Source organism: Leuciscus leuciscus (genome assembly GCF_965113295.1).
Source record: "Leuciscus leuciscus genome assembly, chromosome: 14".
Taxonomy (NCBI): domain Eukaryota; kingdom Metazoa; phylum Chordata; class Actinopteri; order Cypriniformes; family Leuciscidae; genus Leuciscus; species Leuciscus leuciscus.
The window spans coordinates 4,233,407-4,250,055 of NC_138738.1; the positions used below are offsets into that span (position 1 = coordinate 4,233,407).

The window sequence follows — 16,649 nt, forward strand, 5'->3', positions numbered from 1 at the left end:
TGATTTCTGCCAGCTGCTGTTAAGAAATAGAATTACAAGAATCAATTGCCAATGATTTCCAAACAGGTTTCCTGTTTATGTGTAATAAATAGAGATGATTTCAACAGAAAACCAAGCAGAATACAGATATCTGTTTTACTTGCTGCTAAATGCCTCTGTTTCTTTCAAAGATTTGATGGCACTAACCTGTTAAACCAAATCCAGTGATTAGTTCTTCACCAGAAGCACTTGTTGAATCAAGCACTATCTTCTTTCAGGCAGACTTGTGCACCTGGTCTCTTGGAAGTTGTGTAAACTGGTGATTTCAGCCAACGGTTTCCAGCTTTGTTGGCTATATGAAGCTTTAATTTGAGCTTAAAGGGATACTGCACCGATTAGCATTAAGCTTTGTATCAGTAGGAACCCGGTAGTATTTTCGAATGACTGTGCTTCCCTCCCTCATGTCCCCCTGAGACGAGATGTATTGTGTGTCTGGAAAAAAAACTCAGATGATGCAAAAATCGTCATTTAGCTCATCGGAGGCTTCTTTGTCCAGAGGCGAGAGACTCCAGCCAGTAGGAGGAGCTCGTTCCGCATGCCTTCAACTCGCCCATAGGGGGATCTCACGATAAAACGGCATCTTTTCAGTTTCGAGTCACTAGTAGCCTAGTCGTATCATTTCTTCCGATACTGGCCTCTGTAACCGGTAGGCGTGGCGTGGGCGTGGCCTCGTAGGGCAGTGAAGCAAGTGCATTCTGGGAGTTGCTGTCTTTCATCCACATGAGCCAAAAACACATTTTCTGGCTTTTCTCAGTCTAGAAGGCACCAACTTCTAAAATAATTTCACATTTCTACTACATAAATGACCCAATTTAAATACACATTCATCTTTCCAGCGGTGAAATATCCCTTTAAGATAGAGGGCTGAACAGTTAAATCTTAGTGGTTTCAGTACACTCACATCTTAACTGTGATATGTTTAATGAGTGAATGTAAGTTAGTGGGTAATTCATTTAGATGTAAAGTCAAACTCTCTGCTCTCTCAGTCCAGGACTAACATGGTGCAACTATGGTTTTTCCAGTTTTGTCTTATTTTCAAACAATCACAGATACTATGGACGAGCAGTCTGTCAGACAGAGTAAAGCATGTAACTTATTGATATATTAAACACAGCACGTTATTGGAGTTTTTCTGACAGGAATGTGGCATTTTATGACACACAGACGCAGTAATATTCCACCAATAATTCTTGCTCGGTACCAAGTGTCATTTCTCTGCTGTGGATCATCCGTCAGCGCGCGTGTGTGTGTGTGTGTGACAAACACAGAGCCTGACAGCCGTTTTAAACTTAACAATGACCAAGATTAATCTTTCTCTCTCCGTGTGAAATCAAAATCGACCCTGTTTACTTCAAATGTTCCTGATTTTATAAACAAATCATGCATGTTATTCCAATGATCATCAGAAAAATGATCATTCTAGAAGAAAATTTCAGGTGGCACTTAGAGGCTTTTGCATCTGAACTCTTCATATATATATATATATATATATATATATATATGAATTAAAAAATTAAATCAATTTGTGATAGACAAATTCAAATCCCGCCCATTTTTTCTTGTTCTATGTGAATATCCCGCTTCACTCGGAAATTCATCAGAATCCATAAATAAATGGGTTGCCCACTGTGCTATGTGTACTTTTAAGATCAGATCATGGCGTACAGCGTGTGTGTGTGTGTGTGTGTGTGTGTGTGTGTGTGTGTGTGTGTGTGTGTACTGTAATTATAAACTAATTAGTGTGTGTCTGGAGGAGATACGGCTCCGTTCTAAGCTGTCTCCATGGATAACACAGAGATCGTTTGTAATTTAAATGTCAAAGTGTCTGAGAGCATCATGAAAGGCTTGTGTGAATGTATGTGGATGGAGATGATGAAATGAGGAGAGCCACATTCAAAAGTGCATTTGAAAGATGTGTTCATTTGAGTCGATGTGTATTAATTGATACTGAGTAGGTATTAATTGAGAAATATAACAGCTTGTAATTTGTGGTTTGTTGCAGGTGCCAAATCATTGGTGTGTGGCAATGTTTGCATTTGAGAACTAGCGTACTATATTTTTTATCTTTCAAGGTTGGGGATTGTGTAATATCAAATAGAACCACTGTTAATTGTCTTGGATGTGTTTTGGACAATGATTTAACTGGTACAAGTATGGCTATATGTTAGTTTTTTGGATAAGCAAAATTTAAAAAATACTTGCATCATGTTTAGTGCTATGTCATTTGGAGTATGCATGCATTTCTTGGATGTCTCGTTTATGGCTGGTTAAGTTACAGAGATCTCAAAATAAATTGATACGGTTGGTTTTAGGTTTGAATAGTTTTACACATGTTGATGCTTTTCACATGTTTGCACGTTTTTCAGTGATGTTTACAAATTAACCCAGATGCAACTTTTAGCATCCCTTTATTGACACATTAAAGGGTTAGTTCACCCAAAAATGAAAATTCTGTCAGTAATTACTCACCCTCATGTTGTTCCAACCCCGTAAGACCTTCGTTCATCTTCGGAACACAAATTAAGATATTTTTGATTAAATCTGAGAGCTGTCTCACTCCTCCATAGGCTTGTAAGGGACTGAAACTTGCTGGCCCAGAAAAGTTATTAAAGAGATCGTTAATATAGTCCAAGTGACTCCAGTGGCTCAATCTTAAGTTTATAAAGCGACGAGAATACTTTTTGTGCGCAAAAACAAACAAAAATAACGACTTTATTCCACTATTCATTTCCTTCTCTCTGGGCCTCGAGTGAGTTCACGTAGTGTTTTAGCGCAGCGCGTCTGTGTTGCACGTCACCACGTAGGCTCACTATTGGCCGACGCTGGTCATGTGTGTGATGCGTAGTGACGTGCAACACAGACGCGCTACGCTTAAACGCTACGTGAACTCACTCGAGGCCCAGAGAGAAGGAAATGAAAAGTGGAATAAAGTCGTTATTTTTGTGTTTTTGCGCACAAAAAGTATTCTCGTCGCTTTATAAACTTGAGATTGAGCCACTGGAGTCACTTGGACTATATTAACGATGTCTTTAATGCATTTTCTGGGCCAGCAAGTTATAATGTCTTAGAAGCCTATGGAGGAGTGAGCCAGCATTCAGATTTAATCACAAATATCTTCATTTGTGTTCCGAAGATGAACGAAGGTCTTGCGGGGTTGGAACAACATGAGGGTGATTACTGACAGAATTTTCCTTTTGGGGTGAACTAACCCTTTAAGTGGTTACCTAGAAAGCAGAGTTGTGCACTTTAAATTAAAGATGGTACACAAGATAATTAATAAAAGAGCTCCTTCATATTTTAATATGTATTTTTCTAGGCTAAGTGAGAAACACTGTTATAATACTAGGCAGAGTCTAATGGATATTACATTATGTCGTTTCAAAACAATGTACGGTCGAAGGTCTATTGAATCCTCAGGGGCTCATGAATGGAATAAGTTGCCTAGATGTAAACAGTATGTCAAATATTTCGTTTTAGTATGAAAGTTAAAAGTTGTTTTAGTGATTCATTTGTATTAATGTTTTTGGGTGGATGTTTAATTGTGTTGTATATTTTGGAAATGTGTTTTCTTATTGTAGTGTTGTAAGTATAACAGTATGCAGTGCCAAGATAACCTGTCTCTAGGAGTGAAGTTGTGCTTTACATCAAGGACCACAATGGAAAGAAGTTTTGTTTAAACTTGATTGTGTTTTCCTAGACAAATGAGTTTATTTTTCACTATTATTTTGTCTAATAAATCAAATCAAAATCAAATTCTGCACACTATGTAGTATATACTGCATACTGCCTACTATGTTTAAAAAAAATTGTATGTGGAACAATTTGCTGTTTGAAAAATTAGTTATTTTCAGAAAATAGCAGTCTGTGTGTGCGCGCGTGTGTGTGTGTGTGTGTGTGTGTGTGTGTGTGTGTGTGTGTGTGTTCACTACTCACTGCTCCTAGTGTGTGTGTGCATTAACTTGGATGGGTTTAATGCAGAGGTACATTTTTGTCAAATTTCTCTCTTTGTAGCAAAAGCTCTTTGTAGTTTTTGTAGATTTTGTTATAGTTTTATTCCTATTTTGAATTAGCTTTTATTTATATATTTTTAGTTTTCATGTTAATTTTAGTCTAATGTGCTTTTGTCATTTTATTAGTTTTTTTTTTTCTTTAAAGTAATTAAGTAATTTAGGTTTGTTTCCAGTTAATAATTTTAGTAATTTAGTAATTTTCAGTTTAATGCCAAGGCAACATTTCTAATTTAACTAATCTAACTAATATTCATATTTAGTTTCAGCTTTATTGCAATTAACAGAAATGTTTTTAATAGTTCTAGTTCTACGATAATAACCCTGCTCTGATAAAATAATGACTTTTCCTGAAATAAATTAGATCTAGTCATGGGCATTGCATCATGGGATAGAGTTTTACTCCAAGTACTACACATTTTAGCAAATGTAGTACGGAGAATTAGTATGAGTAGTATGATAGTATGCTATTCTGTACATAAGTGTCTCCTGACTTAATAGATCTCCCCCTGCTGGTAGAAAAAATTACTTTGACCAGTTTATGAAAGTAAATTTTGTCATTATTTGCTCACCCCGATGTGTTTTCATAACCTGAATGATTTTCTTTCTTCTGGCAAATAGAAAGTCCAAGCTGCTATTTCTAAGAACAATGTCCAAATTTCCAAACGTTGGGCAAAGGTATTCTGCTGCTCTTCACCTTTAACAAAAGAAAGTTGGGTTTCTGACATGAACAACATGAGGGGGAATTTTTACATCTGTATGACCCACCTGTCGAATCAGAGAGTGAGTAAAATGACAAGAAGGTGAAACACAGTGAAATGAGAGCGAGTGCTTCCTCAAAGGACAAATCAGCATTTATTCTGGCTGTAGAACAAAGATGCCTGTTTCTATAGCAACAGCAGAGAAGCTGACCGCCAGTAGCCCGGCTGGAATCACTGACTGAACGGGGATGATGTTGAGATTTAATAAATGTTTTATTGACTGTTGTCATACTACTTTATTTTGGACTTGCACTTGGGTTGGGCGATGTCTACCAATTTGTCATCAGACGATGTCTACAGTGAAACATCGCGATGGACGATGATCATTATCCACTAGATATTTTCCTCTACATCTCATCAGCAATTTCGATTTTGGCAGGCTCTGACCACTAAGGAGCGAATGCGAGATTAAAACTGTGCTTTCGCGCTATGGCTGGCGCTGAGCCAAAGATGGACGCACTCAGTGCTTGTCATATATCACAACTATTCAGTGTTTTTAACCACATAATGTTTATTTTAAGTTTCAGACATTTAAATACATATAATTTATGTAAGGGATAATGTAGAGCGAGACGGTTGTTATAGCGAATACAACCCCGACAGGCTGATCAGGACCTCGACGCGAAGTGGAGGGGTCTTGAATCAACCTGAAGTGGTTGTATTCGCTATAACAACCGCCTCGCACTACATTATCCCTTACATATATATATCTACCTACCAAATAAATCAATAATTTGACACAAAATATTAATTTAAAAAGGAGTTTATTGATTTAAAAACGATCGTATTGCTTCCGCTAAAGAAAATAGTCCGTTCCATCTCTACGGTTAGAATCCTGCGTCCATATCAATGCTCTGTTTTTCATGGCAACGGTGTGTTATACTTAGCAGCGTCTGTTATCAAGAAATAACACACCGCATTCTACATTAGAATTCAACCAAGCCATGTAATAAAGCAAAACAATACATTTATAGTTTGTAAAATACACAATGGTTGGCGTCTATGGAAGCGGCAATAACAATCCATTCAAATATATTTGCCGACGTGTTTTATTCATATCAGACACACAGTGTAAGTAACTATAAAGTTTACTCTATTCTTCTTCCAGTTCACCGGCCACTTACTTTCATGTATTTCGGGAGAAACTGATGAATTCACGTGCTTTAATAAATCCAACAGACAGGAATCTCTGAACTGCGGCCCAAACAAACATGGCGGCGCCCATCTCCCGTTACAGATCAAGATCATTTATAAAGGTTTTCAAACGACAAAACAAACTCACTAACACGTATTTGAGAATCGGAAAAGAAGATAGTTGATGACATGGTAAGCAAGTTTGTCAATATTTAGAAATAAAAGCGCTACAGCTGTCATACAGCAGCGCTATTTTGGCTGTGGTGAATCACATGCCAAGCATGATGCGTCACCATGGAAACGGTGCCGGCTCAACATTGTGATGTCTGTCAGCCATTGCGACTATCGGCCCAAACCTAACTTGCACTCAGCCAAGCTACAAGCACTTTGGCAGGACAAATGCACACACTGAAAAATGCATTTGCTGCATGTTCAGTTAATTAAAATGAGTTGATGCAACACAATTCTTTTTGTCACAATTTCATTTTGTGCCATTATTTAAATTAGTAAAATGGAGGCACTCTTTGTAGGCCATAACACATTGGAATTGATTTGTTATTTTCTAAACTAGCATCATCCATTCATGTAGTCTTTTGTTTAATACTATACTAAATGAAAGTTTGATTATATATTTCCTATTAGATGCCAGAACAAAATGTAAAAAGCCATCTCTATGAATGTGTGTTTATTCTAAAGCTTCTACCAGGATGGAGTGAGTTGAAACAGAGTGCAGATGAGAAACAGACCTGTCATAACAGATGGGTCCCGGAGCCTGAGGGACCCGTGGACTCATGTGTGCCGGGAAAACATACTGTACGCACAAATATGAGTGATTCCTCATTCATATTCTGCTGACTAATTTTTGTCACTTATTTTTGGAAATTGAATCTAATTTAGAATCAAGTCCCACATGAGGAATGATTTCAGGATGGAATCGATTTTTGGTGTGGGTATTGAGGGGGATTTTTTATTTTAGCGTTATAATAAATGCCATGACTGGTCTGTTTATCTCAGGTATATATATATATATATATGATTGGAATAACATGCATGATTTGTTTACAAAATCAGGAACATCGGAAGTAAACAGGGTCGATTTTGATTTCACACGGAGAGAAAGATTAATCTCGGCCATTTTTAAGTTTAAAACGGCTGTCAGGCTCTGTGTTTGTCACAATATATATATATATATAAATATAAATTTTCCATTTGTGGTGTTTTAAAAAGGCATCTGACATAATAAACTAAGTGCAATGTAGTGTTGTCAAAAATACCAATATTTCTATATATATAATGTTATATAATACTGGGGGAACAAAAACAAACAATTTATTAGTGTTTGGTGTCTATGACAGGTGCGGTTAGTGTGTTGAGCACAGGTGTGTGAAGGTGGACATCTTGTGCTGAGCTGCTACTGTAAGATCACAGTTCACATGTTTACAGTTCACACACACACACACACACACACACACACACACACACACTGCAGCCCACTGGCTCACTAGAGACGCCCACACTCCGCCAGAGGGATTGTCTTTGCAGAGAACTTCTATTAATAGTCCACGGCTGCCCATCCTCTCCTCTCTTCTCCATCGCTCGCTCCTCTTCTCTCGCTTCAGCTCTTATTGCTCCGTCTCTTTGTCTTTTCCTCTCCCTCCTCGTCCTTCTCTTTCTCTGTCGTCTGTATCCCTCCTTTAAACCCCTCAGAGAGCGTGTGACCTTTGCACAGCTAGAGGGTCATCCTACAAAATGTGTGGCTTATTAACATGTTTGAATAATAAACTCAACATTTTGTTGTTACAGACATTTGTCTAAACATGTCAGAATATATTTAGTACCTTTAAAATATTTTAATATTTTTTCCTTGTCTTATTTTCATGCAGATTTTTGGCCTGTCATAATGGAGTTATACAATGAATTTGTTTTTCTCCAGTTTGGATCTAAGTAAATGTATATAGATATAAGTACATATATATGTTTGTATATGTATTTATATGTATGTGTATGTATATGTATGTACCTAATCTTCATATCACCCCTTTTAAAAAGACATGGCACCTGTTTTTATGGAATGACGTTGACGATGAGTGTGTTGTGCATTTGGGATTCTTGGGGAAGGAAGCTTTAGACCCAGAGGGCCCAGAAGAGATATTTCGAGAGGGCGAGAGGTCATCGCTCACGACTGACTGGCTTTTTGATTTCAAGGAATGGAACTTTCTCTCGCTCTATTTCTGTCTCTATCTGTTGAGCTCCCGCTCCCGACAGTGTCCCTGGAGAACGCTGATGTGAGAGTGTGTGTGTGTGAGTTGCTGGGTTGTGTAGATTTGTCAGCGTTTTTGACCGCTGTCTTGTGACCAGCTCAGACGCTGTTGTTGTCACTGTGCTGTTGGCGTCTGGTTTGTTTGGATTGGCACTGCAGAGAGAGACGGGAATAGAACTGGCATGGAGATAAAGAACAAGAGAGAGATAGAAGGAGATGCTATTTTGTAATAGCATACTAACATACTACTCTGTAGTGCATACTAATCATATTTGTCTTTATGAATACCTTGATGACCTACATGAACAACTACATTTTCAGTGATGTTTACAAATTAACCCAGATGCAACTTTTAACATAAAGGGTTAGTTCACCCAGAAATGAAAATTCTGTCAGTAATTACTCACCCTCATGTTGTCCCAACCCCGTGAGACTTTCGTTCATCTGCGGAACACAAATTAAGATATTTTTGATGAAATCTGAGAGCTGTCTCACTCCTTCATAGGCTGCTAGGTCATTTCATCTGCAAGCCCAGAAAAGTTAGTAAAGACATCGTTAAAATAGTCCAAGTGACTACAATGGCTCAACCTTAAATTTATTTGCTCTTTGAGCTTGATTTTGGTAAAATGTTAATAATATAATGACACATGCAAGTTTCTGACCATTTATAAATCCACAATATCAACTCTGACAGCGCAATGTTTAAAGTCCGCATGAACCGGAAGTTGCAAATGACTTTTCTCCAGTGTTGTGACGTATTTCCAAGTGAAACGGAATATTGAACAGAGGGCAGAGTTTTACTCTAGCGCTCCTCCTCTCCATCTCTGCTCATAGCAGACTAACGGTTTGAGGGGAGTGGTTAAGCGTTTTTCAACCCAAACCGTCAAGCCTACATCATCAGAGAAGGAACGCCATTTCAGACCGGAAGTAACTTTTCAGACTTTGATTAAAGATTACCAATCAAACCATTTTTTTCTGTGTATTAACTTGCACAGATTAATTGTTCACCACAAGACTAGTAATATGCACTAACAAAGTAAATAGGGTCAATTTTGATTTCATGTCGACTTTAATTTTGACCAGCAAATTTCTGAGAATATCAATTTCTTTTTCTTTTTCTATATATTTTTTTTTAACACACAGGTTATACTGGAGCTGATAAAGATCAATGCTCATATTCTGATAAATATGTAAGATATATAACATGCAAAATATTATTTTGTGTATTCCAAGCATATAGAAATTCTGCATTCTGCATGCTCCAGAAAAAAATAGGAGGAAAGGCGTGAAATCCGAGCAGTTTTACCCTTGATGTGGCGTCCCCTGTGTGAATGTGAGGTATAAACCAGAGGAGGAGAGAGGGAGGAGATCAGACACGACCCCCGTGAGACATCAGACCGCAGGGGCTCTGTGTGTGTGTGTGTGTGTGTGTGTGTGTGTGTGTGTGTGTGTGTGTGTGTGTGTGTGTGTGTGTGTGTGTGTGTGTGTGTGTGTGTGTGTGTGTGTGTGTGTGTGTGTGTGAGCGCTGGCATCAGGACAGAGGAATATGCTGCTCTAAACCAGTTGAAACAGTCCTATGCAAACAATATAGCAGCACATCACGTGTACTGAGAGATACTACAGCAGCTAATGCTTATCCATTCATATCACAGCCACACACACAACATCACTCACAACAACTCGGTTTTGTACTCTAAAATATGTCAAATTATGTTTCTAGGGAACATCCTTTGGTCTATTTTAGCTTGTTCCGTCATGGATTTTTCTCCTATTTTGGAAGAAATTCTAGCACACCACTTTATAGTGTTTCCAATATTAGTAATGAGATTTATGAGGAAACTTATGTTAGTATTTATTGTGAAATATACAGTAAGTGGCATACAAACTTTCAGATGTCTGATCTACTAAATGTGATGAATTATATAAAGTATATGGAAATTCTGTATTAAAGCAATGAGTACTAAGACAAACAGACTATTAAGGTACAATAGTTTGTGAGTGAGTGAGTGATTGTGTGTGAGTGATTGAGTGATTGAGTGAGTGAGTGAGTGAGTGAGTGTGTGTGTGTGTGTGTGTGTGTGTGTGTGTGTGTGTGTGTGTGTGTGTGTGTGTGTGTGTGTGTGTGTGTGTGTGTGTGTGTGTGTGTGTGTGTGTGTGTGTGTGTGTGTGTGTGTGTGTGAGTGAGTGAGTGATTGTGTGAGTGAGTGAGTGAGTGTGTGTGTGTGAGTGAGTGATTGTGAGTGTGTGTAAGTGAGTGTGTGTGTGTGTGTGTGTGTGTGTGTGTGTGTGTGTGTGTGTGTGTGTGTGAGTGAGTGATTGTGAGTGAGTGAGTGAGTGAATGTGTGTGAGTGAGTGATTGTGTGTGAGTGAGTGTGTGTAAGTGAGTGTGTGTGTGTGTGTGTGTGTGTGTGTGTGTGTGTGTGTGTGTGTGTGTGTGTTTGTAAGTGAGTGAGAGTGAGTGAGTGAGTGAGAGTGAGTGAGTGAGTGAGTGAGTGAGTGAGTGAGTGAGTGAGTGAGTGAGTGAGTGAGTGAGTGAGTGAGTGAGTGAGTGAGTGAGTGTGTGTGAGTGAGTGTGTGTGTGAGTGATAGTGAGTGAGTGAGTGTGTGTGTGTGTGTGTGTGTGTGTGTGAGTGAGTGAGTGTGTGTGTGTGTGAGTGATAGTGAGTGAGTGTGTGTGTGCGTGCGTGCGTGCGTGCATGCGTGCGTGAGTGAGTGAGTGAGGGTCAAAACTGATGGCAGGTGAAGTTTCAGGGTTATGTTTCTTCTTATGTGTGAAGATTCAGAATTATGTATTTAATAAAAGGCACAGTCTTTATGCTTCATGAGCAGATGTCAGCAGCAAATCCCTAATTCAGCAAACAAAAAAAGACACGCATGCGACAGCAAATACAAAACCACAACAGACAGCTTCAGAACAAATTACAATTACCTTCTCATGACAGCGCCCTCAGGACAGGGATGTGTTTTCATTATTGCTTTATTTTCTTAGGAAATAACTGAGCTGATAAGGACAACTTTTTTTGGTCTCGCATAGAAACAATAATACAGAAAGCAGGTGAATCGAAATGACAAGACTGGAAGGTTATTAATGCTCCTCAAAGCAGTAATTTTGACCCCCCAAAAAATGTTTACGTGATTTTTGTTTTGTTTTATTTTAGGAAAATGACATCCAGTACTACGACTCCAAAGCCGACTCGGATGTTGTAAGTGATTTTTTTTTATTTGTTTTGTGCTGCTTCAAATGAAAACTGTTCATTTTTGTTTGTGTTTGCTCTTGTCACGAGTCCTTTCATGTCTGTTTTTTTTATTAAATAGCTTTTTGAGGTTTTGATAATAATAGGTATTATTAGTGTTTTTCTTCAGAAACCTTAAAGTGTGTCATCGGATAAGACTAAATTCGGGTTAGGCCACAAAATTGTATATATAAAACAGAATATATAAAACATAGTCATATACAGTGCATATATATTCAGTCTAGAAAATCTATTATTATTTCAAAAGTTATGTATGTTCAATTTTGATTAACATTTATTTGTATTATATAATATTTTAATAATATTTATGTATTGTTATTTGTTTTATTATTCCTATTCATAATATAAAAAAGTAATGCAAACAACAGTTTTTTTGCCAGTAAGAAATATTTATTGTATATTTTTATTACATATCTGACAATGTGCTTGTTTGGTTTCCGTACATTCGAGTTATTGTGCCACTCAAAGCTTGACATTGGTACAGACACATCAATGATTTTATGGAGAAACATGTGAGACGATGTTGATACTTAAAACTGAATGCTTTAATGTAAGAGTAAGATAATGTAAGTTATAATAGAGCAACTAAATTCTTCTCTGGGACACAAATATACACGTCACCGTATTTGTATGTATCATATACTCAGGAACAACCTTTCAGTGTATAAGTGAAGGGTCACGGAGACTCTCTGCTTCGGCTGATTGATTTCACACTGTGGAGAAGGACAGCGTTATATCAAGCCGGATGAGTAGAGGAGGAATGGAGGCTCAATGAGAGAGAGAGAGAGAGAGAGAGAGAGAGAAGGAAAAGTATGGAGCCCAAGAAGTCATAAATCAGAGTGTGATTTTGTGCGGTGGAAGCGGCATGTGTGTGATTAATGATTCAGCACTTTAGGGGCTGTCAACGTCTCTAATTGGAGGACATCGCTCATCGTTAAAGGGGCCAAGGGGACGGCGACCCACCTGAGACACTCGTGACCCCTACCTCGCTCCCTACCGGCCCGAGAAACGTGGGGTCAGAAAGGGCGCGGAGCTTGATTCCTTCATACGCTCAACTGCAGACACACACCTGCATATCTCCAGAAACAATTATCCATGTATGGACAGCTTCTACTATATTAATGCAATTAAAGGAACTGTAGAACTTTAGATAATATTTGCAAATCCTTGGTTACGCTACTTTTAAAAATCCAGGTGGTAAACGGATATCTAAAAGTACTCAAAACTAAAGAAAATAAATAGTAAAATTAAAAACTCATAGTACATGATCATAATCCAGATGCTTCAGTGGCTTCATTTTTAATTGATTATGTCGCCATTGGTCCAAAAGCACTAAGTTGTTTACATTCAAACACCAACATCTGCTTGCTGGCTGTCAGCTGCCAAGTCCTCTGATGTGCAAATAACAGAGGAGTTCGAGGTTCACAAATGCCATGTACATGCTAGAGGAGAGAAAGGACACAGGGTAGATGTTTGTATCTTGTGTTTTTTGCGTTGAAGCTTTTAAAATAGAACTACTAAAATTGAAATATGACATTAGGACAGGTTGAACACAGTTGCACATCCATGCAGCTAGAGATGAAACGGCATGAAAATATCTTATCATGATTATAGAGGCCAAAATGATCACGATTATCAATTTTATAAATTTGCTGGAAATGTTCAAAAAGTACTCATACACACACTGAAATCATTTCACCAAGTTTTATGTTGAAAGCCAACAAACTACAAATAAAATAGTATTACGGACATGTCATCTGAGGACTAATTTTCATTTTCCTCAGTTATTTAGCTTTTTTCCCAGATTCAATCAATCGTTCTTATGTACTAGAGCACATTCGCACATGCACACTCTTCAAAAACGACGCTGTAAATCTCTTGAGCAATTAGATGTAAATGACAATTGTATGTATTCTAAATGAAATATACAGAATGTACTGAATGCCAGCATACTTATTTTGCTCAAGGTAATGATTTATTAAGTGCACATGTCATGCAAACAAGAAACTATGCTTCTAACCACAGATCGAGAGCTGTCGTTCCAACCACTAAACTCTGCGATGTTTGCGAATGTTCGTTGGAACTATGTTTTCGGGAAACACCGACTCGTTGAACTATGCTGATGACAATGTAACTTTTGACTATAGTTGGCTAACGATGCTTTCGGGAAACGCACCCCAGAGTGTTACTGGCAGACTGGGAAGAGAGGTGCTGCAATAAAGTAAAAAATTGCAAAATAATGTGTTTTTTAATATTTAAGCATGAAACATAAAATGGCATAATATGGCCTCTTTAAATAATAAGAAGATCTGCACTTTGAGCAGGGTTTAGAAAATCAAATGAGGATGTTGTCTATGTTTATAAACATAATTATTAAGTTTATATTGCTAAATTTGGACTGTCACACACATGCACACTTTTAAAAGGCAAAAGTGTTAAGGTGCGATTGAGAGAGTCCTCAAAATGTCATTTTTGTCTCTCTCAACCTTTAATTAAACCTTCAAAACCGGGTGATAAAATTAACAAATGAGGTAATGAATGGAGTTAAACAGGTGGTCTATGGACGGGGCGAATGAACCAATCAGTGCGTCCTGTGTGGATTTTGAGCTCCTAATTAGAAGCTGTCTTGGGCAATTATGACTGGGCTCGACTGACGGTAAAAAACACTCGAGTGAAGGATAGTCAGGTGGAAGAATAAACAAATAAAGGACATCGAGCTGAGATCCCCTCAAAGACGACGTTTCCAAATCAGTTGCCTGAAACGTGTCTAAACGAGCAGAAAATGGGGTGTAATTGTGTGTGCCGGTGATGTGTTTTCTCTGAAAAACACAGACATGTTTGTTATCAGGGTGATGCGGTCATTTATAGCATTCCTTCAGTTTAATCTCTCAGTTTAACAAGCAGACAGCAGGAGTTTCAAGTGATTTTGTGCATCAAATCAAAATGGACCTTTGTGTACTTTTTTTATAAATGTTGTTTTAAAGAAATTCACTGTTTGTTTTCATATTAAGGCATTGCAAATTCCTCCACGTCTGAAGCAGCTTTTCTTTTTTGGTGGTGTAACCGCGGCCGTATGTGTACCACTCAACATTATTATTATTATTATTATTTTCTGTTCAATATGCTGTGGCACCCAGAAATGTCACCTTACTGAAGTAAAATGCTTTGCAAATGTCATTTTCATGTTGGCTTTATTCAGAAGAGCATACTAGCTTTCAACTCTTGCTATTTCTGCAATAAATAGAATGTACGTTGAATGCAGAATGAAAATGTTGTCTATGCTTGGAAAAACAACATGACCTGTACATTTGCCAAAATATGCATTGCACAACCATGCACACTGTACACTGAATACTGTATCCCACAATGCAATGTCCTCGACTTGACCTTCTATTTCCAGTGCGACAAAAGAACCGCCACCATTATAGTAATATCAGCCACCATTTTAGCATCATCCTGACTCATTATTTGATCCGAATGTCAAAAGTTATTTAAAAACTAAGGGCCAGAATTACTAAACAGGGCAAATTAGTGTGAGAGCCCAATTCCAAAAAAGTGCCGATAGGAGTGTAAAGTTCTGCACGTGATCTACTGACGACACACAAATTAAAGGGATGGTTCAGAGTAAAATCAACCTAGGGTCCTTTGCACCATGACCTCGAGCCAAACACCCCCCAGAAGTCTTTTTTCCCCTTGGTTGAACATTATTAAAGTTAGAGCTTATTTTGAGATATCAGCCAAATGGCTTAATGCAGGCGCTAATGGATCCAAGGATGTATCTCGTAAATTACCCCACTATTTTGTGCCCAGAATGGTACCAAACTTCTACAGTAGTACAAACGTTGAGGTCGAGGTCACTTCCGTGATTTGGGAAAAGCACGTAAAAGTCCTGGCAGAAAGCGATGCTTAAGGATGTAGTGTAACGACGAAATATTATTTTTTCAGAAGAGTTGACAACTTAGTGTTAACTAATAATTGTTGCAAACTGGTACTACCAACAAAATATTAGTGCATTCCTGGAACTGGGCGTCGTTACACTACATCCTTATGCATCGCTTTCTGCCAGGACTTTTACGTGCTTTTCCCAGATCACTGAAGTGACCTCGACGTCCGGGTTAGCGGTAGCATTAGCCATCAGGCAAGTGTTATTTAAATAAACTCCTGATGTACTTACAAACTTTCCAATGCCTCGTTTTATGAGTACAGAACCTATTTGTACTAATGTAGAAGTTTGGTACCATTCTGGGCATTATTAGTGCGGTAATTTACGAGATACATCCTTGGATCCATTAGCGCCTGCACTAAACCATCCGGCTGATATCTCTAAATAAGCTCTAACTTTAATAATGTTCGACCAAGGGAAAAAAGGCTTCTGGGGGGTGTTTGGCTCGAGGTCATGGTCCAAAGGACCCTAGGTTGATTTTACTCCGAACCATCCCTTTAAAGAACAAAGATGCAGCCGGATCATTTCCATAATGACCAACACAATCTATCAAGAGCAGCGCAAGTGTCTAGTTTAAGAAATGTTTTTATTGGGCGGTAAATAATGGCGCAAACCTTAGTAAATCAGCTTATGTTATTAATTTAAATACACTCCTCACATAAATTTTGCATCTAAAAGGGAAACTCCTACAAATGCATATGCAATAATGTCAGCCGCAAAAATAAACCTTTTCAGTGCTAGTTTTTCACTCTCTTTAGTAAATCCTGACAGTAGTTTTTTAATGCCAAAAAAAAAAAGGGTTTGCGCTGGCGCAAGCTGTTAGTAAATCTGGCCCTGTGGTTAATCCTGTTAGTTTAGGTGAGCTGATCTAGTTCCCGGTTTCAGCTATAATCATGACCTACTAAAGATTTTCTGATTTTTAACGCTCTGAATCATGTATGAAACTGCAGCCAAAACAGTAACTGGAGTCAGATGTGAACTAGTCATGAGTAAATTCAATGAGCTGTGTCATCTTAAATGATTTACCACCAAAACTGACAGGAATGCCATTTCCAAGAGGTTATTTGTATCATATTTGTGCGCCTGCGTGTTCATGTCTTATTGGGGGGTATCAGAAAACCACCGTCTCCATGTTCGGCCCGACAACAGTTTATAATTGCATTTTAATAGACAATTAAAGGCAGGCCATAAATCAGTCGTCACTTGGCAGGAGGCTTGAAGTTAATTTTGAGGAAAACAAAAAAACGAACA

At 38.1% G+C, this 16,649-nt stretch overlaps 1 protein-coding gene across 2 annotated transcripts in view; it reads left to right on the top strand.

Annotated features, from left to right (window-relative positions):
* Positions 1-16,649, top strand: part of cacna2d2a (calcium channel, voltage-dependent, alpha 2/delta subunit 2a) — a 231,487-nt gene that overhangs the window by 128,982 nt on the left and 85,856 nt on the right. For both annotated transcript variants that reach the window (XM_082136344.1, XM_082136345.1), the window contains exon 5: positions 11,360-11,404. In XM_082136344.1, coding sequence (XP_081992470.1) covers positions 11,360-11,404 — 45 coding nt within the window. The remainder of the gene's footprint in view (positions 1-11,359; positions 11,405-16,649) is intronic.